Raw genomic sequence first — 24,778 nt, 5'->3', positions numbered from 1 at the left:
TGTAAATATCCCCCCTACTCGTGTATATAAACTTGCATCACAAACTATTTTTGCGTCCGTGTGTGTGTTTCTGCCACGTAATCCATCTGTGTAATCCAGCACACCTGACTGGTGTCTGGCTTTCGGCGCCAGATACTAACATCATAAGTTGAGGCTGAATTCCAGTGTCATAGGAACTGGCTCTAGCAAGAAACTAAAAACATTCTACATTGAGACTAGAGTTGCAGCCCACGTTACCTTCCACATTTAATTTTGTATATGTCTGGCTTCTGTTGCAAGAAACGGGGAAAATTTCTAAGACGCGGCCAAAGTTCAGCATATGAAATAGAGTCTGGCTTGTGGTGCGCTTGCATTTCAAAGGTGAGCTCAGAGGCTTCTGTGTGTGTTTCTGTGTGTGAAATATGAACATGGTGACGGTTGATGTGTGAATTGGAGGGCACTAGAGCGGAGACACATTTTAGGATCTAAGGTTGACGCCTAGTGGGCCTTGTGGATTTTGTCCTGGGAGTGGTTCCCTCAACTGGTAGTTCGGATGTGACCCGGATGTAACTAGGATAGCAACCTTGGAGGTGAGGACACCTAAAAAAGCTTTGTCCTGGGGTTGGTTCCCTCACTGTACTTTGGACACAAGGTACGGTCCAGCGGCATCTGGTGATCCAGGTTTATAACCTGAGGACTCAGGGCTCTCAAATAATAACAGAATAACACTGAAACCGCTGTGCAATCACGGGTTTACATTTATTCTGGACTAGAGCAAGACACGTTTTGAAATCAAAGGTTGAGTTCTATATTAGTCGAAAAGGTTGCATTCCTCGTTTCAGTGGTTGAAATTGTTGATTGCTTTGTGCCTGTCCCCTGACGAGTGTGGAAAATTAAAATAACAGAGAGTAAAGAGGGAAATTTGGATGTGATACTCTGTGGTGTAAAAAACTGTAAGAGGTGAGTAGTGGTGTGAAATATATTGGGTTATAAATCTGATGTAGAGAATGCAGTGTTAAGAAATATACTCTAAAACACTTCTTCAGTAAAGAGTCAGAGAAGAGAAACACAGAACTTCTTCATCATCGTTTATTTGTATAGCACTTTACGAAGACACCAGGCTGGTCTGTGCTGAACAACACCGATCAAAACAACAACCAAATTAAAAATACCATCAAATCATTACATACAATAAAATAAATAAGAAGGTGTCAGTTTCCTACAGAGTTAAAAGCCAGGGAATAAAAATAGGTTTTCAATCTGGACTTAAAGACCTGCACTGATGACGCTTGTCTAATTTGGAGGGGAAGGTTATTCCAGAGCATCGGAGCCGCAATTGAAAACGCTCTTCCCACAGAGCCTTTAATTTAACTAGTTTAGGAATATTTCACTTTTCTAATAGTTTCACAGGCTAATAGATTTTAAACAGAACACCACAAACGACAGGTATCCCTTTAGAAATAAACTGTGATACTTCTAAAAGCACACATTCACACCTAGCCACACTAGCACTGTATCAACCCCAATGTTCCTTTAATGCAACTAGCCCTATAATTATCTACTAGTCACAAACACACTGCAACAGTAAGACTCAATGATTACACATAGATGATTTAACTGCTTTAGGGGCATTTCACTTTTCTTTAGCGCTCTGAAAGACACAGAGGCTAATAGTTTTTAAATAGAGCACCACAAACAACAGGTATCCCTTTAGAAATAAACTTTTCTTGTGATACTTCTAAAACCACATATTCACACCTAGCCACAATAACACTGTATCGACCCCCTGTAATTATCTAGTAGCCACACTCTGCAACAGTACGACTCGATGATTACACATAGGGGGTTACAGGTAGGGCCCCAACAGTCAGCAAAACAAGTCATAAAACAATAAAAGAGGCTCCCTTATCAAGAGCATCCCAGCACACACATCCCAACTGTAGTTCCATTACAAACAGTTCCTTTATCTAATCATGTCAGAGGTCAACTGAAACCAAGTTCACCTATATAAAAACACCCCATCAGACACACAGTATTTTCCTCAGCACTTCACAACTGCGCAAGGTATATCGTTTTAACTTTTTATTTTTCCCAGACACAGCGGTGTGAGGTAGTTAGCACACAGTTTGGACATGTAGAAAACATCGTTTGTTTGGAACACAGCAGCAGAGAGGTAGAATTCATAGCTGTTCATAAGAGTTTAATTTAATCTAACCTCATTTTATGGATCTAAGTGGCTCCTCATCACTCGCCAATTCACCATTTTATTTAAATATCTGAATTTTCGGAATGAGGATCCAAGCGGGACACAGAGGCTACTAGTTTTAACGCACCAGAATGCAAATATAAATAAAAGCCTGACCATCCTGAGAGCTGCAGCGACACCGTTCTTTCACACGGATGCCTGGATGTGCATTGAGCCGACTTTGCTACCTGCACAGAGCGTTTCTGACAGTCGGGCGCTGCTTATACAATAGAGAAAAGCAACAATACAGCGTGTTTCTCTGCTCCGAGACATCCGAGGGCCTTTCACACAGTAAGCATGTCTGTTATACCAGCGCATAAATGTCTGTGTGTTAGCGCTGATTATTCAAACCCTGTTTAAAATGTGACACATTTGTTGTCCGAAAACAATTCCTCTAAATTTGCAAAGTTACTGATTTAAAAAATATATTTTTGAATTTTTAATTGCATGTCAAACATACGATAGACTCTTGAGCATGTTCATATAGCTAAATTCACAATGGTATAACCGTGCTAAATAAAAGAGGCCCAAGCACCAATGCACTCTAATGCAAGCCTCTAAACTGCATGTTGATAAGTGCATGAAGTGTACCTCTACAGCTGACATGTGCTAACGCGAAAGCATGTTTTGTCATCATAAAGACTGTGAAATGAAGCATTGTTGAAGTGTGACTTCAGTAATGGACGACTTAAAACACCAAACTCTAATTTCAATGGTTTATTTTAAGTTTACAGAATATAACAACTGGTAAGACGATGAGATTTACTTTTCACTGTCTGTGTTATGTGTCTCCATTATCATGTATGCTACTTTGCTCTGTGGACTGTAAAATGTTTCATTGTATTCATGAAATAAACCAGACTCTCACTGTCTGCAGCAGGGGCGATTCTAGGATCAGAGCTTTGGGGGTGCTGAGCGCCCAGAGAGCTGCCCAGCCAGGCAAGATAAACTTCACACGGCACAATGAGACGTCTTCCCCGTCTCTGTCAGTCCCTGCATCCTTAAATGTCTCCAGTTGTCCCGAGTTGTCTCTGAATGTCTCCTTGGTGCATTTAAACTCCTGTTCCTCCCTGTTCTCATCGTCTGTTATCTTTGTCTCCGCTATCAGTCATCATAATTTTACCATCTCTGTGCAAGTCTGCAAATTTCTTTATTAAATCATAAGATTCTTAAATTCATCAAGTCTCTCTGTGCCTGGGTCCTCGTCACAAAACATGACATCACTGTTTTGTACATTTTAACACAATTTAATCCCACATGTGTGAAAGAAAAGCAAAACACTTTTTTAAAGTCTGTAACAAAACCATCAAATCTGATAAAGGTTATTTAAATGCTGCAAAAGAAGAATGGATTGGAATAAAAAAATACATATCCTAACCTTAATTACTGGGGGAGAATAATGAATGATGCTCATAGTGAGTAAGAAGTAAACTGAGTGCATTTTTGATACATACAAACACTCCCGAAACAGAATAAATTATTACAAATAAATTATTACAAAATATTTAAAAAATTATAAAAATGGAGGCAACTTTGCCTGTGGTAGAATGTATACAATGTATGAAAAAATCTTTACTGCAGATGCTAATTTTACTAATTTAATAATACTAATTTTGTGTTGTAAGATTTATGAGTTTCATGCTTTCATAGTGGTCCTTAGGAGAGCTTGACATTTTTATCAGGTGGTCCACACTGTAAAAAGTGTGAGAAACACTGATAAGTGTCTGTGTGCTTTTGGAAAACATTTAAAGCTGCAGTACAGAATCTTTGAAACAAGCTTAAAACATTTTAGAAACAGAGCATCTGCTTCTCTTTACAGCTCCTCACTCCACCAGGGCTGTTTGGCTCTTTCTGATAGTGCAAATGTGATGCACGTACTGCAGCAGTCATACAGACAACTGGACGGTCCAAAGGTTGGCCGACCTATTACTGGCTGAGGTTTTAGTAGAGTTGTGGCTGAACCACATAAAAATATATCATTAATTTTAATCTCCCCGATCAATGATAATGTTATGTTGGAATGTTGTTAAAGAGGGTCAAAATGTTTCAACCCAGTTTGTTTAGCAGATTCTGTTTAGCAGCTTTAATACAGGGAGGACACAACTTCCAGACTGTGAGTAAAATCAGGTTTTTTCTCTTTGTCAGTTTAACAGTTTCTGCCTGTCACTGCTCCCTGTCTGTTTGCTTACCTGGTTCTTCCTGACCTTGTACTTTCTCCTCACGTTCCCTCTTTCCTCTCTCCCTCTTTGGACTGACAATCATACACAAATAGATTGTATTCAATTAGATGAAAAATTACATTAATATGAAAAAATACTATTAAGATCACTAACAAAAAGTCCTCTCAGTGTACTTTCAACCAAAAGGCAAATAACCAAACCACATGAACATCTAATAAAAGATAAACATTGAAACACTGATCCAACATTATTCCTGAATCACAGGTCATTTGATTTTACACTTTTACCTGAATGTGGCTCCTTTTTTGAAAAAACTTCCTTATATCCATTATGAACCTGGCTGTCTCTCTGTACACACACACACACACACACACACACACACACACTCAACACTGCAGGTTACCTGGTGTAATGTTTTTCAGCTAAAAAGAAACATGGTCTGACTCCTACCTAACTATATAAAGAGTAACTGAAGGTTAAATGCAGCTAATATGTCCTGTTTTAAGCCAGGCACTCACACCTCCGCTGCGCTGCATCTCAGCCACTCGAGCGCTAGAGTCAGAGTAGGGGAGAGGCGAGCTGGAACAAACCATTTTGGATTTCTATACTTTTGTTGTTAAAATGTTACGTCCCTCACACCAAAAAGCATAAATATAAAAAATGAAATCTCCAAGAATATCACAAAGATAGCATTGAGGGGGTGATACAGTGAAAAAAAAAGCAACCAAATTTTAATCTGAAGATGCTGAATTTTAGTAAAAACAATGCTCTGTAGGTTGAAGCAGATGTTTAAAGCCTTTGGATGTTATAATCTATCCAAAGGTTCTTTGCAATTTTACATTGATAAACATTATCCTTAACATATTTGGTCCACATAAAGTACCATGGCCATCACACTGTCATTTATAATTGTTTGAATAACTCGTGTCTTAAGTCCTTCCATCACACAGAAAATAAAAAAAGCCACGTGGTTCACTTTTACATCACAAAATGTTAGAAATATAAGCCGTTCATAACAACCTGAAAGGCTGGGAGTTTAAAATGCAAACCATTCGAAGCAGAAGTAGAAGACATTTCCGAAAGAATGCAAAAGCATTGACATATATCTTTCCTTCCTATTATAGCCCGACGGGCAGGGCAGAGATAGATTTTGGTAGCCCGACTGGAAAAATTGCTAGCCCCGGGACATCGGGCTAGCGATTTTGCAAGCCCTGCATCTTTTCCTTCCCTTCGCCTCTTTCTTAATGTGCTTGGAGACAGAGCTCCGTGAATAGCCAGCCTCTTTTGCAACGACCTTTTGTGTCTTGCCATCCTTGTGCAAGGTGTCAATGGTCGTCTTTTGGACAACTATCTTCCCCATGATTGTGTAGCCTACAGAACTAGACTGAGATACAATCTAAAGGCTTCTGCAAGTGTTTTGAGTTAATAATAAGCTGATTCAATATTGAACCTTTTCAGTCATTCAATCATTTAATTCATAAAGGCACTAGAGAAAATGTATTGATATTCACCTTACAGCTTTACGGGTCAGGGTCACACATAACACAAGGCATTATGCAGGAAGTAATAAATGTTTTCATGCAGCAACAGTTGTTGTACAACCGTTTTTAGTTTTCTAATAAAGTTTTATTATTATGTTATCCATCCATTCAATTCTGCTTATCCTTTTCAACGTCGCGGGGGGCGCTGGAGCCTATCCCAGCTGTTATAGGGCGAGAGGCGGGGTACACCCTGGACAGGTCGCCAGTCTGTCGCAGGGCCAACACACAGGGACAGACAACCATTCACACCTAGTGGCAATTTGGATTAAACAATTAACCTATCCCCACAAGCTGCATGTCTTTGGACGGTGGGAGGAAGCCGGAGTACCCGGAGAGAACCCACGCAAACACGGGGAGAACATGCAAACTCCACACAGAAAGGCCTGATGGTAGAATTGAACTCAGGACCTTCTTGCTGTGCGGCAACAGTGCTAACCACTGTGCCATTATTATTTTACACATTGATAAATTGATCATCTATGATGCACAATTCTATAATTCATAATCTTAGTTATACATTTGCAGTATTTAACTTAATTTTTTGCACACCTCAAGGTCTTCTCAACCTTCAGACACTTGTCAGAGATCCCAAATAGGGATGAGAAATAGGGAGAGAACTGGAAAGCACCACATTTTCTGAATCCGGCAGGGCGAGAGGTCACCATTTGGGCAACTCGGTATGCTTCTCAGAAAATTGGACAGCCTTAACATATTTTGTCTATGCTTTTGAGTTTAGTGAAAATGTATTTCGAGGAACTATTTTTCTGCAAATTTGAAGTTGCATGTCCAATGTTCATTTAGTTTGGTTTTGACTGAAGTAGCAATAGTCTACAGCTTCAGTTTTTGCTTTTCTCCAGAGGTTCTACAGTTGGGTCAAAGTTTATTGCAGTTCTACGAAAAAGTGCCCACAGGGTGTAGACAAATAAAGCATTATATTTACCACATAACCTGGTCATGTGCAGGTTACGGTGCAAGTTTTGATTTTCCGATGCTGACGGTGGATCAAGGAGACCAGCGCACAGGCTGCAGGCCCGGATGTACTGTCTACATTGGCTGTCTCTCACCCTTTACCCACCCCTGTTGCTTGTCATGTGCTTCTTTGGTGTATTAAGAGTTTTTTCATGTGCAGAGGTGTTTTTCTCTGTTCTCAAACTGACCTCCCTGTTGGAGCTCAGTCTGGGGGGAGTTATTTTTTTCTCCTTATCTTTCCTCATGTGGTGCATTTTCCATTGTTGTACCTCTCTGACCTGTCTTCCCCTTGTGATGTTTTTGTGTAATGTATGTATGGTCGGAGGGTAAGATGGCACCGCATGCAATAGGTCGGCAGCCTTAACATGAAATTTCTCACTCGTGGGACTAATAAAGGTATCTTATCTTAAAATGGGCTGGAACCGCTTCCTTTGCACCTGTCGTTTTTATTTTTTCTCCTTCTGGACTTGACAACTGGCCTGCAGAGTATGACCTCAAATTACATTACAGCAAAGCACAGACATGGAAACATGCTTTAGGGCTGTTTTCCTGTCTATCGCTATGTCCATGTCTATGGATTTTACATCTGTATTCTCTGCGATTATGCAAAGAATCTGCTATATTTTTCAGATATCCCCTCTCACTATTAAAATAAAACCACAATAAAAATAAGAGACTTTTCAGTTCTTTGTACGTGAGCAAACTAACAAATTCAGCAACAGATCAAGTACTTATTTCCCCAACCACAGGTGAGCAATACATGATGAAATAACAATCACACAAATAACAGCGCCCATGTTTTTCTAGCAGAACATTGTAACAACTTTTATTCATTTCACCTGTCAGCGGTTTGAAACCTTCTGATGGGTTTAGGACTCACACAGGCACTGGGGAACATCACTTAAACAGAGTGAGCATAATACTGCATTTAAAATCCCGTGAAACAGACATTCAAACAATTGTGAATCTATTAGCACTTCTTGTAATAAGGCTTTTTTTTTTTTTTAATATGCAGCTATTTTAAGTGGTGCATAGAATTTTCTGAGTAAGAAAAAAAGCTTATAAATGAATAGATAAAAAAATTCAAACTATTTACAAAGTTTCAAGTATGAACAGTATTCAGAGCAAATACAGTAAACAGCTGCATGTTGGGTTTTCATACAGGCACTTCTGTTTCCAAAGAAAACAAAGAATAATGTTTGTATACTGCTCAGAAAATACGGGAACAAGTCAGTGTTTGCTTAGAATTAGAATGGACCCATCAAAACGTTGATGACTTTAGTTTCCATCCCATTTCCAACTTTCATTTTCAAGATTGTCTGGTGTGCAACTTCAGTGTTCCTGTATTTTTTGAGTGTATATAATATGGCAAGTACAACACATAAAATGCTGAACTTCTTATAGTTTTATATGTAACGTCACTTGTTTTACACAAGTGCTTTATTAAATCAAACACAGAACCAGTCATAACAAAAACAACAGAATGTCTCTTTGGCAGAGCGTTTTTCCCTTCAGTGGTGAGGTCTTGGAGAGCTGAACCTTTTCCTTGGTCTGCACACAGTGAAACACAGGACACACCTCAGAAAACCTGGTCATACTGTACACTGCATTGCTTTGACTTTGAAAACAAAACAGCAAGTTATCAATGACTCTTTACTCAAGCTCTGTTGTGAAGCCTCAAGCTAAGCATATTCACGTGATATCTTAGCTATTTAAAACCAGACATAACAAGCCCAGACCACAATTTTCACATTATCTTTGACATGGCCTCATTCAACCTGTAAACTGATCAATACTAGTGATTTTACATGGACATTAAATTTGTTAAATAAACCTTTTGGACTTGAGCATGAGCTAAAAAAGCAGATTCAAATTCAGCAGCAGATCAAATACTCAGAGTCCACCCCACATGTCGAAACAACTACAAGTTAGGGCTGTTCGATGTAACGATATATATCGGATGACGATATAAAAACGTCTGTCGTTTCATTTTACGCAATCGTTTGTTTCGTGGTGTCGCAAAATAAACTGTTTACAGCGATATTTTTTCATTATCATTATTATGGTCACTGTAGTGGCTGTATTCATTAGTTAAAGTGATCTCTTTCTCTTATATGTAATATAACCACACTACGGACGGACAAGCGCCTGTTTTTATGCGTTGTCGTTGGCAACAACAACGGTAAAACCACCGCGTGTCCACTTGTTCCACATAAACCTTTCACAATAAAGCTCAAGATCCTGTTGAGACTTTTCAAAATAAACTGAATCATGTGAAAGATGCAGATTATTTACGGATGAGAAGTAAAAAAGAGCCGCCAGGTGCTAAAAAATAAACCTTAGACTCAAACGTCAGAACAGGCTTCTCCCCGCAGCACGCCGTGTAATAAATACTCTCAAAGAAAACGGCGCCGTTACAACTTATGTCTAAAAATGTATCGTTTCATGCATCGGCTAAAACACTCGACTCCAGCTACATGACAGCTGGAAACACTTCACGCAAGTCGAGCTGCCCGAGATTCACAGAATTTACAGAAAATGTTACATTTTTGTGATTTATATCGTTATCGACGATAGATGTCTTATATCGGGATATTAAGACATCTATATATATGAGATTTTGGTCATATCGCACAGCCCTACACAAGTTACTTCTCTCTGCTGGCCAAAGGAAAGTTAGAGGGATCTCCGTATTGGTTTTACTGCTCATACCCGGAGGCTTGACCAATCTTTTATATGCAGTCGATATTAAATGTTGAGCATCACCTTTTGTCGGCCATGACGCTCGTTTCATTCTTCCACTTGTAGCCTTGGCTCAGAGGAAATCCTACATTTAGAAACATGCAGTCAAGATCAAACACATTTAAAATAACAATTTGGAACTTGACTATTATTAATATATGAATCAAATCAATTAAAACATTTTAGAGACTTCAAAAGTACACACTTCGCACTAATCGAGCGTCCTGATGTCTGGCCTTCGTTATCTGTATGGCTTCATCCTTGGGCCTCTTCATCAGAGGAGGTACAGACTCATAGGAGCTGTGTCTCCGTTTGTGTGGCTTGTCACATTGACTTGGTCCAGCTCTGGCTTCTCTTAGCGACTCGTAATTGTGCCTTGGTCTCAGGTTACTCTCCAGACTACTCTTTCGGTCTCTCCTGGTTGGGACAAAGCTCTTTCGCCAGTCACTGAACACTTGTTCCTTTGCTGATGACTGCATGGATGTGGAAGATGACGGGCCCTTTGTAGGAGTGCGAGACTGATGTAATGTTGAAGAGTTTCTGTCAGAGTGAGATCGCTGTAGTTTGGATGAGGACGAGCAGTGCCTGGAACTAGATGAGCTATGCGCAGACCTAGACAATGGTTCTGTATGGTGTGCATCACTTATAGGCTTTGGGTTGGATACAAGCTTTCCTTTAGCCCCTTGTTGTTTCTTCTTTTTAGAGTCAGTCTTGCTGGTTTCTGTGGGGGTCTCTGGAGTTGCCTGGGATTCATTTTTGCCTCGCCTTTGGACTGTAGACTGTTTTAGAAGTTTAAGTGAATCACTAGATGAAGAAGACTTCTGAACAACAAAGCGAGGAATCACGGGAGTCATAGTGGAGTCACCCTCGCTATCAGAACAGGATGGACTAGTTTGTATATAAATCAAGGTATCATCGCTGTCCTCCGTTTCTGACGAGAGAACTCTAGTCTCTCTTTCCTTGTTGTTAAGGTGTTTTTCTACTTCTCTTTGGACCATTTCTGAGGTTTGCCTTTGTGCCTTTTGTTGAACGTGGTGATAGTGAGCTTTAGTGATGTCTACCTCCGTGTCCACAGACTGCTTCTCACAGCGGTTCTTTGATGATAAATTGATTTGGGTGTTTTGGCTGACATGAAGACTATTTTGTGCATCATCACGATGTTGTTCCATGATTTTTGAAGTAGTCTGTCTGTTGTCGTTTTGTTGAACACGCTCAGGACGCACTTTAACTTTAATCAGTTTTCTCTTCTTTATACTATCTGATTGGCTAAAGGTTACATCCTGTTTCTTTTCTTTTATCTGTGTTTGCTGAGGTTTGGACTGATGCTGTGACTTTGGTGAATCTGCACAAGGCATACTCGGCTTTCTGCTGTTTGCTTTAGGACTTCCCTTCTTTTCAATATCCCTCACTTGTTCTCCACATGAAGTACTGCCTCCACTCATTGACTCAGAGAATGCACCTTTCCTCTTTACCCGTCTGCTGCTTTGTTTTTCTTCATCATCACTGTCAGATATTACTATAACAGCAGGATCATCTGAAATGCTTCGTGCTTTTCTACCATGGTGAGATCCAGTATTATTACACTTTTCTGTCCTTTGTGAAAGGTCAGGGTTCCCACTCTGGATCACTTCGTCACAACATCTGGATAAATCTATAGATGTACGTCCATTGGTTTGACAGTTTCCTTCCACAGTTTCAGGAGAAGGTTTCTTCAGTTGATTAAGGCTGGCAGCTCCACTGTTCTCTGTGCGCGTAGAGAATAATCTCTTTGTTTGTGTCTCTGGACAGCTTTGGACACCTTCATCCTCGGTGTCAGAATCAAGGTTGATGATGTCATCCTTTTCTGAAGACTTGCTTCTGTTCCCCGTTTGACTTGGTTGTAAGTTTGCCATCTCATGGTCTTCATTTACTTTTTCAGAACCAGAGTCATTTTTCTCTGCTGACGCAGGCGCTGACAGGTTATTTAACCACTGTTTGGACACGGTCAGATAGTTACGTCCTGAATCAGAAGAGTAATCGGAACTATCGTCAGTTTCACAACTGTCATCAGGAGCACTATGTGACTCCTTATTTTGTGGTCTCTGAGCTTTAGTCTCAGTTGTGCCCCAGGAAGAAGGCGTCATGAAGGACTGTTGCATTGTCTCTCTAGATTGTATGACTTTTGCTAGATGAGAAGGTGTTTCAAAAACCTCCATCATGGAAAAAGCAGAAGCTGGCACATGGTTTGGAACAGATCCGGGTACCTCACAGACAGCTGGATTTGTGTCACTTTGTTTTACCTGGTCTTCATGCTCACCATCATGCTGTGAAACAGTTTCTGGGTCAGCCTGGCCTTCATCTGCTGGTTCCCATTTAACATCTAATACGCTAATAGGCATAACAAGCCAATCATCGTCTTCATCAGTCTCCTCTTGATCTTGCGCGTCAGAAAGGGGGCTCAAAGAGCAGCTTGCTTGCCAATCTAAATGTTTCTCACCGTCACATTTAGGACATAAGAAACGTTCAAACCCATCCTCAGTTTCAACAAAACATGGACAAGAGCAATCTTGTGCTATGCCAAGTGTTTGGTTCTTTGGAAGCTCGGCCTGACTCTGCACACGTCCAAACTGCGTATTACTGGCTTCAGACACTTCACATGAAGGTGAAGGCATCTCCTCGTCATTATTATCATCATCAACTTCTGGATTCTCATCTTCACTTATATCTTCATATGAAGGGTCCTCAAACCTTACTTCCTCTTGGTTTGTGTTTAAAAGATGCATGTCTGGCTTTGAGGAACCCTGTTCATATTCTGGATCATTTCTAACTGCAGCAGAGAATGTATCTGCACCTTCAGGTCTAGATGGAGGTGTCTGTTTGTTTACATTTTGATCTTGATCTCCAGTGCCTTCGGTTTCTTTGAGTCTCTCACGCTCTCCTTGTGAGGAACTGCAGCTGACCGTTAATCCTGGGTACTTCTCAGTCTCTTCTGGCACGGTGACTCCAGAAACTGCTGTCACAGTCACTGGATGCTCTGCTTCATTATTTATGCAAGTGGGAGCAACGTCCAAGACGACACATTGATAATCTGTGGATGTAAAGAGATGAAAGTTACCCATGAAATGTCTTGATGCATGCTCAATCACCCAGATAAGTAAATCCCTAAAAGTTGATTCTGTCCATCGGGACGTAGCGTTTTCAGTGGGAGAAACGTTTCATCCAACTGACTTCTTCAGTCTGAGCTGACTGCAGGTTTCCCCAATCTTATAAACAGTACATTTGCATAATGACTGACACTAGCAGCACCGAAGGAACAATGGGCTAGGGGGTCAGTTCCTTGATCATTAAGATTGGGGAAACCTGCAGTCAGCTCAGACTGAAGAATTCAGTTGGATGAAACGTTTCTCCCACTGAAAACGCTACGTCCAGATGGACAGAATCAACTTTTGGGGGTTTGCCATGAAACAAGGTCATGTTTTCATACTGGTAAAATTTACACTGAAATACTTCTCAACATTTTTATGAACATGTCTTGAGCTGTCAACAGCAGAGTTTGGTGTACCTGCTACATGTTTCTCTGATGCAGATATATCACATTTCTCTTGAGACGTGGGAGAGAACTCAGCTCCTTTGCTTTCCTTCACTTCATCTTCTTGTCCAGTTGCAGTAGTGCACTGCTCAGTAAGAACAGGGCTGAAACTTTGCCGCTCGGTAGAATATAGTAACGCAACCTCTTTCTCGATAAAGTCTAATATTTCATCATCTGTGATCCGTTTGGTTTTTTTTGCTTCCAAGACTTCACCTTCGGCTGGCTGATCCCTGAGAGAAGAAGGGGAGAGCTTCTGAGAAGGGGTGGAAACATTTCCTTCTGAATGATCTAGGATTTGTTCCTTCTGCTCACAAACTCGTGGGAGGAAACTTCCCACTTCCTGATTCTCGAAACATTTTTCCTCTGAAAAATCATCAACATTAGGTTCAATCTTGGAAGATTTGAAATTAGCAGATTCCTTTTTTGGAGAGATGCAAAATAATGGGGATGATGTGGAGGCGTTGTTCTCAGGTACAGAAGAAGACTGATCTTGTAAAGAAAACATTTGGGCTCTCTCTCTATGAAGTGGAGCAGCCCTTGCTTCAGCCCAATGCTTCAGCCCAGCATTGTATATTAGAAACTTTTAGGAAAAGTTATAGTCTCAGTTAAAAATTCCACAAGCTGTCCACTTTTGTTAGAAGGCTGTCTTATGAAGTTCTCAAGAGAGGATATTCCTTTGTGTTAAACAAGGACATGTGCTGATGAACTCAAGCCAGTTTCTTTTTGTTTGATTGTCACTGCTATACACACTAAATGCAAAATCCTTGGGTTTGGGGTGCTGTAATTCAGTGCACAATTGTGATTTTTGTAGACAGTGGATTCCATGGAATTTTGGTGGGATTGTGCACTGCTTTCTTGACAGCAAGTCACTTCTGATTTTTCAAGATGCAGAAAGGCTACCCTGATTTGAGTTCCAATTGTCAGGAGAACCAGGCTGTCCTGAGACTTCCTTGACTGTTGGAACATTCAGAAAGTATTGCCTGAAGAGCAGTCTTTCAAACGATGACTTCAGTTAAGTAGTCCCCTTGTCTAGGAAACAAGACAAATAAAGGAAAGTGAAAATTAAAAATCTGCATATATTTAACAATAGACCATTTTTAAAAAACATTTTTGATCTATGAAGCTGAAATTTTACAGCAATCATGATACATGTCCAAACTGTACACCATAAAATTAAATCAGAAATGACTGAGCAGAAGGTCCACAACGTTCTGAGAAGGAACAAACATGATCCAGCTGTGTGTAGCACAGACTAGTGCTGGGCATTATGGCCTAAAATCCATATCGCGATATAATTTGAAGCACGTGCGGTAACGATATATATCACGATATATTCTTTTCTTCTGTATAACGTATTTTCCACACTATAAGGCGCACTTAAAATCCTTTAATTTTCTCAAAAATCGAGTGTGCCTTATGTATGAATTCTGGTTGTGCTTACTGACCTCGAACCGATTTTGGCTGCAGAAATCTGTTAAAAATGTTTTGATGGATTGTTAGAGTATTACGGCTGCCGTAGTGAGGAGTATCGCGGAGTAATCTGGGTCCAAAACTCCGTCCCTTCAGGTCCCAAAGTCAAACGAAAACTAAGAGTTAAAAACGGTCTAAATTCTTTCATCTTTAATTAAATCATCTGGTGTAACAATTAAGTTTTACATCCATGAAAACAGAATTTATTAAATTTAACGGAGTTAGAAGTTAACAGGAAGTTAGCTCGCTAGTTTCCACCTAAACATTTCATACCATGTTCTGACAGAGATTTTTGAAACTAATTCAAACGTACAGCTCTGCTATCACTTCCAACATAAATGAAGACAGAAAACTAAACAGCAGTGGCGTTTGCAGGGTTACTGAAGTTGGGCTAGCTGGTATAGAATGTTGTGCTACGTGATTGCTAGTGACACAGCTATGTTAGCATAACATTAGCACAGTGAAGCTGGAGGACGAACGCCAACTTTTTTTCCACCCGATAAAAGTTAACGTGAGGGATTCTGGTGGTCAGGGACAAATGCAGTCGCATAGCAGGATGCTGTACACGGGCCAAACTTCAGACAGGAGAACAACTGAGATAATCCATCCACAATACGAGGTTAGTTATTAATATACTGCAACAACATGGGAACAGAACAGCTGCGAGAGAATTCAACATTAATGAATCAATGTTACGGAAGTGGAGGAAGCGCAGTTTTCAGCTTTCCCCATATTTCAGAAGTGCTTCATCTCTTTGCTATGACTGTCGCCCGCCACAATTTGCAGATGATAATGGTTGTAGCCGCTGCGATGCTTTCGACCAAAACAGGCACAGCTTGATGACATCATCAACATGCGCTATCGCGATAGAGCGGTATAGTCAAAATCTCTTTCACCCACCCCTAGCACAGACAAACCCTTTAACCCTGCATTCATCGTGTTCAGTGTGTACATCTACGATACAGGAGGCAGAGCGCTTTGTGCAGAGCGGATAAACTTGGAATCCTGGGACGTTTTCCAGCGGCAGCGAGCAAAGCACAGCACAAGCACGCCAGCGAGGAGTCCTCGTGCCTGCTGACATACCTTCGCACAAGTTTTGAAACTAAAACTACAGTCACCCTAAGTTCAAGCATGCAACGAAAACATTCTGTGCAGTTCAATGAACGTTATGACACAAGTTTCCCTCCAAGCCGTTGAGTAAGTCATTCCATTCAACAGCTCTGGGGACCTTGGAAGGAAAGCAGTGTTGTGGAAACAAAGCAATCTGGTACATAACCTCTTTTTCATTAGTACCTACTTGGATCATCTCGCCACAATTTGCCACAATATTTAGAGTCAGACTGCGTGCCCCCGATTGGCTGATCAGTGGCGTCATTCAATGAGCCATGAGAAAGTCTTACTTATGCAAATCAAAACTGCCAGTTTTGAAACCTGGCAATGAGGGAAAATGGCTACAAAAAAAGCAAAAAAACAAAACACAAAACAAGGACATGGTCCCCCGAGTCTGACAAACAGCCATAGATCGAGCACCGGGTATATCATTGCCTCGACGTCCAGCTTTGTTGTAGGGTTCATGTCACATACTAATTACGTCATTGGACACTTGGCCGCATTGCTATAACAACAAACATGCATGTTAGGTGATTGTAATGGAAAACCAGTCGATCTGAGTTTAGTCATGGCGAGCTGATCTTAATAAGTACTAATGAAAAAAGTAGCTATAAAGCGGGCACAAAAAAATGACGTACAAGCAGAGGGCAGCAGCCAGCGCAGAGCATGCCGTGTCTTATGTGAAAGGGCCTTCAGAATTCTCAGATGATGCTATAATTCCTCCCTGCCCAAGGATAGAAACTAAAACTTTATTAAAAAATATTATAAAGACACTGAGATATTTACTAACACTAAACCTCCCAGAAACTCTCTGGAACTATCTGTGGTGGTCATACTGACGAATTTCCTGCAACAACAGCAGTAATGGCAAGAGAAACTAATTTTGGACAAAGTTGTTAATTCTGATGTACTTTCAATTTTATAAAATAAAGATAACCAAAATTTCACAAAAAGGTATTTAAGGTTCAGTTTTAAGGTTTTGTTAGCTTAAAAATGTTGATTATTCAGAGCTCGCAAAATTTCAAAATCCCTGGTAGCCCTTCGGGCAGGGACTCTTCAGTTTTTGGTAGCCCAAAATAAATTTAAGTAGCCCGAATAAAAAAAAAAGCACAATTTTTTTGATTGATGTTTTGTTTCCTGTTTTGTTTCCGTTACAATATTATACATTAAAGTATAATATTGTAAAGGAAACAAAACATAATCAAAAATTGTTGAAAAACAAATTACAACATTGTATAAAAATTACAATCATCAACTCAAATACTTGGTTCTAATTGAACAGAAATTTCTATGAACTTGTAAGAACTGTGTAGGACATGAATCAGTCTGTGTCAGATCCTGAATTTGAAATTTCCACTGAAGTCACGGGTAAGAGACAAGTGGAACCAAGATCGAGGCCATTTGCTTTTTGAAGTTTGCAAAGACTGCTAAATTGTGCCAGTGGTAGTTCACTCTTTGCAACATAGTAGCTGTTCTAAACAGATTTTTCAGGTTTATTTTTAGTATGTTATTTGCAATTGGTGTTTGTTCTGGGAAAGATATTGCAGACTGAGCAATAATGCATTTCTTGCATTTCTCATGGGTTCTAATGGGGGCCTTTCTTAAAATGACTGGTCCCAGTAACAAAGGCGCTTGTCGACTCAGAAATCGAGAGAAAACCAACAACACACCCGGCAGAACATTATGTTATTTACACGGGTGCACATAAGTGGTCCGCATGTTAGGGCTGGGACAACGCGTCGACGTAATCGATTACGTCGACGCAAAAAATACGTCGACGTAAAAAAATCTGCGTCGATGCGTCGTCACTTTCAAAAAAAGACATGGCGGCAGCGAGTAGCAGAATCATGAGTGAGGCAGTTGCAGTCAACTTAAATCACTCCACCCGAACACGCAGTTCTACAGTATGGGGATATTTTAACAGAAAAGGAAGTGATTCAGTCGTTTGCCGGTGGCTTTGTGAGGTGGAAATGGCCTATCATAAAAGCACGACGGCTATGCACCAGCACCTCAAACGACGGCATCCAGGAGCAGCTTCTGCAAAGGACAAACCACCGTAAGTTTTCAACTTTTTTACTAACGCTAGTTTTTACCCGTTAATTCATCCAGACCCCCCCACGTAGACGTACACTCACTCATAGACACAGAGATAAACACCCAACCTCCGTAAATGCAAAACTCATTTAAGCTGCTTAGCAGTAACATATAGCAGCTGCTGTTTAGTTGTTATTGTTTTTTTGGTTTGTGGCCCATGCTGGCAAAATGAGTCGGAATGCACGCAGGCTGATTATCAGAATCGGCGAAAGACAAAAATGTGAGACAGCGAATTGGCCGCAGGAGAAATGTTAACAAGGATAATGCACCACCTGCTAAACGTAGCCGTCGTGGACACTTTACAACATTGTTAAAGTGCTTGCAAAAGCAAAATGACAATGAACTCTTGATTTGTCAAATTTAATGTGTTTCATCCTATTTGAACGCTGTTTTTATACATAATGCTTCTCCAGCTTGATCTTATAGGTCAAAGTTATGCCATCTAATGACTAGAAAGCAGTGCACCAGTAAAGGTGCCATCAGCTATGGCTGTTTAAACGTTATCTTTTCCAGCCATCATGATTACTGCATATCATATGTTCAACATTGGGGATTATTATTAACCTCTTACTGTTATGCTATGAAAGCACATGGCATAACAGTATGTGTGTATATATCTATCTATCTCAACCAGATCCTTATCAAATTATTTTGATATTATGCTTTCCATATAATTATTTAGTAATTATTCGAATTCATCTGTGTGCTGTGTGTGATTTATGATTTCAGGAATAAACAGAAAACTCTGGAGGACTACTGTCAGAGAAGAAGTACACCATGCACCCCCCAGGAGGTGGTTGTACTTACTGAGTGCGTCTTATCTATGATTTTAAAAGACAAGAGACCACTTGCTGTGGGTGATGGATTCAAAGAAATGCTGACCACTTTCCAACCAGGTTACACTCTGCCGTCTAAGCGTCATTTTACAAGCATGATGGAGAGAAAGTATGAAACTTCAGTGGAGAAACTAAGGAATGAACTAAAAAAAGAGCCTCCAAAACATCCAAAATCTCCCTTACCACTGATGCTTGGACAAGTCTGGTCACAGAGTCCTACTTAGGGGTAACTTGTCATTTCATTATTTGTTCAAAGATGCCATTGCTGCTGTTTGTATATTATTAATCTTTTGCTATGATTTCCTTTGTTATATTTGTTTTGCAAAACATTTAATTTTTTGTTAAAAACAGAAGATTGTAGTACAATGTTATTGTGGATTTTGTTTTGTGAATGAAGAGCACTTTTTGGCAGAAAGCAAAGTGAATGTTACATTTTGTTTGTTTAAAGACACCATTGTTGCTATTTATTTGAAATGTTTTGTTAACTTTTCCTTAATTTTATATATGTTTGCACATTTCATTTCTTGTTAAATGCTATCTCTATTGTATTGATTGTATGACCTCTACAACTTTATTTTGCAATTTTTTTTTATTAAAAGGTCTTCAAATGAATAAATTTGTGTTTTTCATTTATATACATAAATTAGTAAATGTGAAATTGCTATACAAGTCAAATAATGGGCAAAAAAAATCGTTAATCGAATCGAAATCTAATCGGATTGAAAAATGAATCGTTAGATTAATCGATGCATCGAAAAATTAATCGCTAGATTCATCGATTAGGAAAATAATCGTTTTGCCCAGCCCTACCTCTCACATGTTTAAGCTTGCTGCGGGAGATTTCACTTGTCATGTTTGCGTAGTAAGCTAATGATTGATAAGACGACATCAGAGGAATTGGTGCGCAAATTATCATCACTCACAGATCAGTGCTGTCGCTCTCTATACACAGTTCGCGCGATTGCAAAGTGAAAGCAAAAAACAAGCGCAAATTCAAACGCGATTTCAATATGTCACATATTGACAGTGGCTCACCGATGCCAGTGACATAATTACCCAGCTACATTTCCGAAAGAATGCAAAAGCATTGACATATATTTTTCCTTCCTATGATAGCCCGATGGGCAGGGCAGGGCCCGACTGGAAAAATCGCTAGCCCCGGGACGTCGGGCTAGAGATTTTGCGAGCCCTGTTATTTCATTACAGACTAATATTAAATATATATTCAAATTCATGAATCTGCAAAGGATGCAACAAACAACAGCTAACCCATCTAAGTAATTTAACTACAGTAGAACAACAAAGTTATGGAAAAGTTCAAAATTAACTTCAGATAATGTGTGGTATTTATTAAACTAAGATGGATCGAAGACAATCACCAGGACACTGTACAGGAAGAGACTGAGAATGCAGAGCAAGAAAAACTACACTTCTGCAGAAGAAACACCTTCAAGCCAGACTAAAGTATGCTAAGGATAACTTGGGAGAAAGCTTCTACACACTGGTAGCACTTCCTTTCTCACATGAGATGAAACTAGAGCTCTTTGGACATGGAGACAGTGCTCATGTTTAAGAAGGGAGAGGCATACAACCCAAAGGCAGTTGGTAGAGATGTGGAATGAGTACCAAAAGGATCAAAGCAAAAATGCTGCACAAGATGATTCTGAATTAGCACTCTGCAGGCACCAACTGCTTTGAGTGGTAGAGACTGACGCTACAACCACACTAGCCTGGATAAATGTGAAAACGGCGTTTTCGCCTCCGCGCCCACACTAGCATTTTCAGTCGTTTTCACGGAGTTGAAACGGCTGAAAACGCTTACGTTCCAGTCCTGCACATGCGTGAGACGCAAGAAGATTCGACCTGCCTCATTTCCGTCTGCCGTTTATTTACTTGTTGAAATGTGGCAGCAAAATGTTGAGAAAAAGCAGCGAGCTTTTTAAATGGACTAACAATGAGGTGGAGTTGTTGCTGCGAGTAACACAAAAGTACAAAGTTGCAAAAGCGATTGAGAATTAAAGAATTTGAAGAAAAGCTCTCTGGAGCATGTACAGACTGATATTATGAACAAGCGTACAACAACAAAAGTCAGTCACATTTATTTATATAGCACATTGCTGCTGACTCAAGTGCTGCAGCAAGCAGTCAGAACAAGCAGTAAAGCAGTACAAGAACAAGTAGTCAGAACTCATTCTGCTTTAAAAGCCAAGGAATAAATGTGGGTTTTCAAACATGTTTTGAAAGTGCCTAATGTTGGGGAGGTCCTGATGTGAAGAGGCAGTTTGTTTCACAGTTTAGGAGCAGTCACAGCAAAGGCCGACCTCCTCTGTGCTTTGGCAGTCTGCAGATGATATTGAAAGATCTACCAGTTCAAAAGACCAGAAAGGTATGAGGGTGCTAACCAATGTAGCTGCAGTCAGCTAACAGACGACAGACTGACACGTATTACAAAAGTCGAGATACAATGAAAGCATGGATCGCTCTCCAAGTCTGTGAAACAGAGGAATGCTTTCCATCTACTTGCAAAAGTAAAGCCAAAGACAGTAGATCTGATTACAGCCTCAAAGATTTTAAAAAAGTAGCACAGCCAGTGGCCGTAGCTACAATTTTCAATGTTTAACACTATGTCTGTGAAGATTCTCAGTCATCCAGGTCATTGTAGTCAAACACTGTTTCTCTTAGGCCTTCTATACGTTATAACTTCCCTCTCCTCCGCAGCTGGAGCAAGAGCCGTCCACTGACCAGCACAGACTTCCTACACTGCCTCCATCTGACAGCAGAGGAACAATACAGCGAACGCGCCCCCGCAGCTCTGCCATCAAACCACCAGTAAAACAACAGGGGCAGCAGGCAACGGAGCTAACTAGCAGTAGCTATCTAGCCCAGTTCAGCATAGGTGTTCTTTATCCAGGTGAAGAGTGCAAGAACTGAGGGATGATGCCACGAGCGGGAGCCACATACGTCATCGTAGCTGTGGGGTTTCAGCCAGGGCACCCGGAAGCGTGATCCCATATGGAGTGGGTCGACTGAAGGGGAACCATGAGCACGTTCGGGAACCATTTGAGTTAAACTGGTTACCAGGAACGCAGCTCTTGACTTTCGCATTTCAGATTAAGAATATGTCACATGCTCAAGAACAAAGACTTTGGCTCAACCTACCTACGCTAACGGGGCTGTGTGATTCGTTAACGTCCCGTTATATTTTTAACTGACACTAGCTTCTTCTTCTTCTTCTTTTTAAAGAAAACGCGCTAGTCACGCTGCGTCACATGCAAACAGAGGCGTGTTATGTCTTTTGAACGGTAATTAAAAGGTTATAAAAACAAACACGTCGAGGTGCTCATGTCACTCATCCTTACCGCGTTTTTCACAATGCAATTCTCATCGTCTTTGAAGCGTGCACACAAAACAACGCAACAGATGAAAGATCAAATTCAATGATGATGCTTGCTACCAGCAAACTTACGTACCACAGTAAATAAGTTTTTATATCTTGGTCCCGCTGAACCTTCTTCTTCCGTTTCTTTTCGTTTTCTTCGGACGTTAATGGCGAGTGGAGAACCGACTGACATGCGCATTAGCGCCACCTACGGGAAGGGCGTGTGGATGGAGTACAGCGTGCGGTGGGGAATATAACTAATTCTCGTCTCTCTTCCACATACTTTGTGCAATTGGTCCATACATGTTTAACGCTTTCTGGTGTATTACGTTAAAGACAGAGACCTGTTGGGTGTTTTGCTTTTTTATGGAGTACATGGTTTAATCCTATATGTTCTCTTTTCAAGGGAGTAATAAGCATCGTGTTCTTTGAGTTCCTGCCTTATTATATTCAACTCCTTTTGGATATTGTTAGTTATATACACCAGTAATTTTCCATTTATGATTCTAAATGATATTTTATCCTCAGCTCTGCTTGTTAACTTCCTATTATTTTAATGAAATGTGCATTTGCATCTCTACCTTTTCGTTCCCTTTAACAGTACATGAGCAATAATTTGGGTAAATTACATTTCTGAAACCCTGTTGTGGAATTCCAAAAGCACGTGAAAGATGTGATAATAATAATATCCAGTCTACATGATAATTTTCCAGACTGATTGAAATGTGCTGAAAAGCTATATGTATGATGGAACTTTGATTTTGGTTACTTTCTTTGACCTACTGCAGTGCAAACATTATTCCCATTAGTTTAATGCTGTATCCTGAAAAAAGATCTGTTCTATTCTTCACTGCTACATATTGAGGGATATAAAAAGCAGTACTTGCAGTACTCATCAGTAAATATATATTTTCTTTGAATTGCTGTTGATCTTTATAGTCTTGTATTAAACCCCGATTCTTTTGTCCCCATGACAGAAGAAACACAACACAATTCCTAATTTACCCCATTAAGTTTACTTCAATTCAATCCAATTCAATTTTATTCATATAGCGCCAAATCACAACAAAAGTCGCCTCAAGGCGCTTCATAGATACAGAGAAAAACCCAACAATCATATGACCCCCTATGAGCAAGCACTTTGGCGACAGTGGGAAGGAAAAACTCCCTTTTAACAGGAAGAAACCTCCGGCAGAACCAGGCTCAGGGAGGGGCGGGGCCATCTGCTGTGATTGGGTGGGGTGAGATAACAGAGACTTTGAAGAGAGAGACCTAATATTTAATAATCCACATTTCACTGTTTTACTCTTTGGTTCAGATGTGGATTCTGTATTGTTCTTTCGTTGTGATTGTTTATGTTTACGTTGTTTACTGCTGGCTTTTAGTTTGTTTTTGTTTGTTTGGGAGCTGACACAGTCTCTATGGAGATGGGTTTTATTTGGGGTAGCATCAGGAGAGAAGCTCCAGAGAGGCGTGCTCCATGTAAAAAGCTAAAATATAACAAAAAAAATCATGCTAAACAAAACAAAACCTTTCAATTGCCCAACCCTATCTGTCCCCTCAACGGGTTGTATGTTTTCAATGTTTCCTTATTATTTTGGTCATAAAAATAAATCAAACAAATAAATCAAGTTGTGAGACAGCACCTTGCATTTACGCCAGGCTGTGAGCTGTCCTAAATCTACGTCCTTCATCCCCTTTTCAACTAGAATCCCAGTTTAAAACTATTCCTGACTTCCCTCAGTGTACACTGTAAACTCCAAAAGATACAATTAGCTTTTCCTGGTAAAAGGTCCTACTTTACTCTTGTCACTGGTTTGGAAACAACCTCTATAAAGTTAACCCGTTTCATCTTTAAAACTTAGTCCTGGTTTCTTCGTCCCCTTTAACGGGTAGCGCATATCCTGAACTTGACACTTATTAACTACGGTGGCCCCTAGAGACAAAGCACGTACAAACTCCAAAACACATGCAAATTCCAAAACACATGCAAACTAAAAAACACTTGCAAACTAAAAAGCACATGCAAATTCCAAAACACGTACAAACTCCAAAACACGTACAAATTCAAAAACACTTGCAAATTCAAAAACACATGCAAATTCCAAAACACAACGGAAGTGCTCCAGGACGCTAGGGGCAGTGTTGAGCTTTTGTTACCTAGTAACTACACAAGCCAGGAAGTACCAATGACCAGATTTGGGGTTTGCAGCCTTAAAGGCCGCATTTTAAGGCCGATTACGTCACAGCGACAAGAGAAGGCTTTCCGAATTCAAAGGCTGCTCGAAATGCGGCCCTGAAATGCGTCCTTAATTTCCCTGAATTTTAAGGATGGGTCGGTGTAGCCTTCATGGCCCAACATATCCCAGACTTCATAGTGCGGTGGTGGTGTGGATAATTTTGCCGAAAAAAAAAACAGTGGAAGCGGAGCGGAAGAAGAGTAAACTTTCAGAAGTAAGTACTGAATATGATGTCACTTATTTATGCGCAAATATTTTTTTAATGAACAACATGAAACCATTATTGTTGGCCACATGTCGGGAAAGTTGACATTAGCAATGTTTGTACTTTCAGAATTAACTTGGTTTTAAAGCCTCTACTTCTAAAAATATATATATAGTCGACCTTAATCTTACAGAGATTGTGATGATTTTGTGGATAATTA

General features: G+C 40.2%; 1 protein-coding gene across 3 annotated transcripts; it reads right to left on the bottom strand.

Moving 5' to 3' along the window:
* Positions 1-7,712: 7,712 nt before the first annotated feature.
* LOC102293660 (ankyrin repeat domain-containing protein 11) lies at positions 7,713-22,596 on the bottom strand. 3 transcript variants are annotated; one of them, XM_005949009.3, is made up of 5 exons: positions 21,894-22,596; positions 13,198-14,253; positions 9,862-12,723; positions 9,681-9,741; positions 7,713-8,465 (listed from the first exon to the last, which is right to left on the bottom strand). In XM_005949009.3, exons 2-5 carry the CDS (start codon positions 13,727-13,729, stop codon positions 8,426-8,428), a joined length of 3,495 nt encoding a protein of 1,164 aa, XP_005949071.1. In that variant the 5' UTR covers positions 13,730-14,253; positions 21,894-22,596; the 3' UTR covers positions 7,713-8,425. The 3 variants fall into 3 exon arrangements, with proteins under 3 accessions (XP_005949071.1, XP_005949072.1, XP_005949070.1); XM_005949010.2 differs by having other exon boundaries at positions 22,094-22,596; XM_005949008.3 differs by having other exon boundaries at positions 22,205-22,596.
* Positions 22,597-24,778: the final 2,182 nt, after the last annotated feature.

The sequence above is a fragment of the Haplochromis burtoni genome, unplaced genomic scaffold (genome assembly GCF_018398535.1).
Source record: "Haplochromis burtoni strain Fernald_Lab_line unplaced genomic scaffold, NCSU_Asbu1 Contig_241, whole genome shotgun sequence".
In the NCBI taxonomy this organism is placed as follows: Eukaryota; Metazoa; Chordata; class Actinopteri; order Cichliformes; family Cichlidae; genus Haplochromis; species Haplochromis burtoni.
Note: the sequence above shows the minus strand (reverse complement) of the source record. Positions and strands in the feature narration are given on the sequence as shown.

Excerpts from the sequence above, each read along its gene's own strand:
- LOC102293660 (XM_005949009.3), bottom strand. The coding sequence starts at position 13,729 with ATGTTTTCTTTACAAGATCAGTCTTCTTCTGTACCTGAGAACAACGCC. Across the intron at positions 12,724-13,197 it reads ATCAGAGAAACATGTAGCAG|ATTATCAATGTGTCGTCTTG; the intron begins GTACACCAAACT and ends TTACATCCACAG. Across the intron at positions 9,742-9,861 it reads GGACGCTCGATTAGTGCGAA|GATTTCCTCTGAGCCAAGGC; the intron begins GTGTGTACTTTT and ends TTCTAAATGTAG.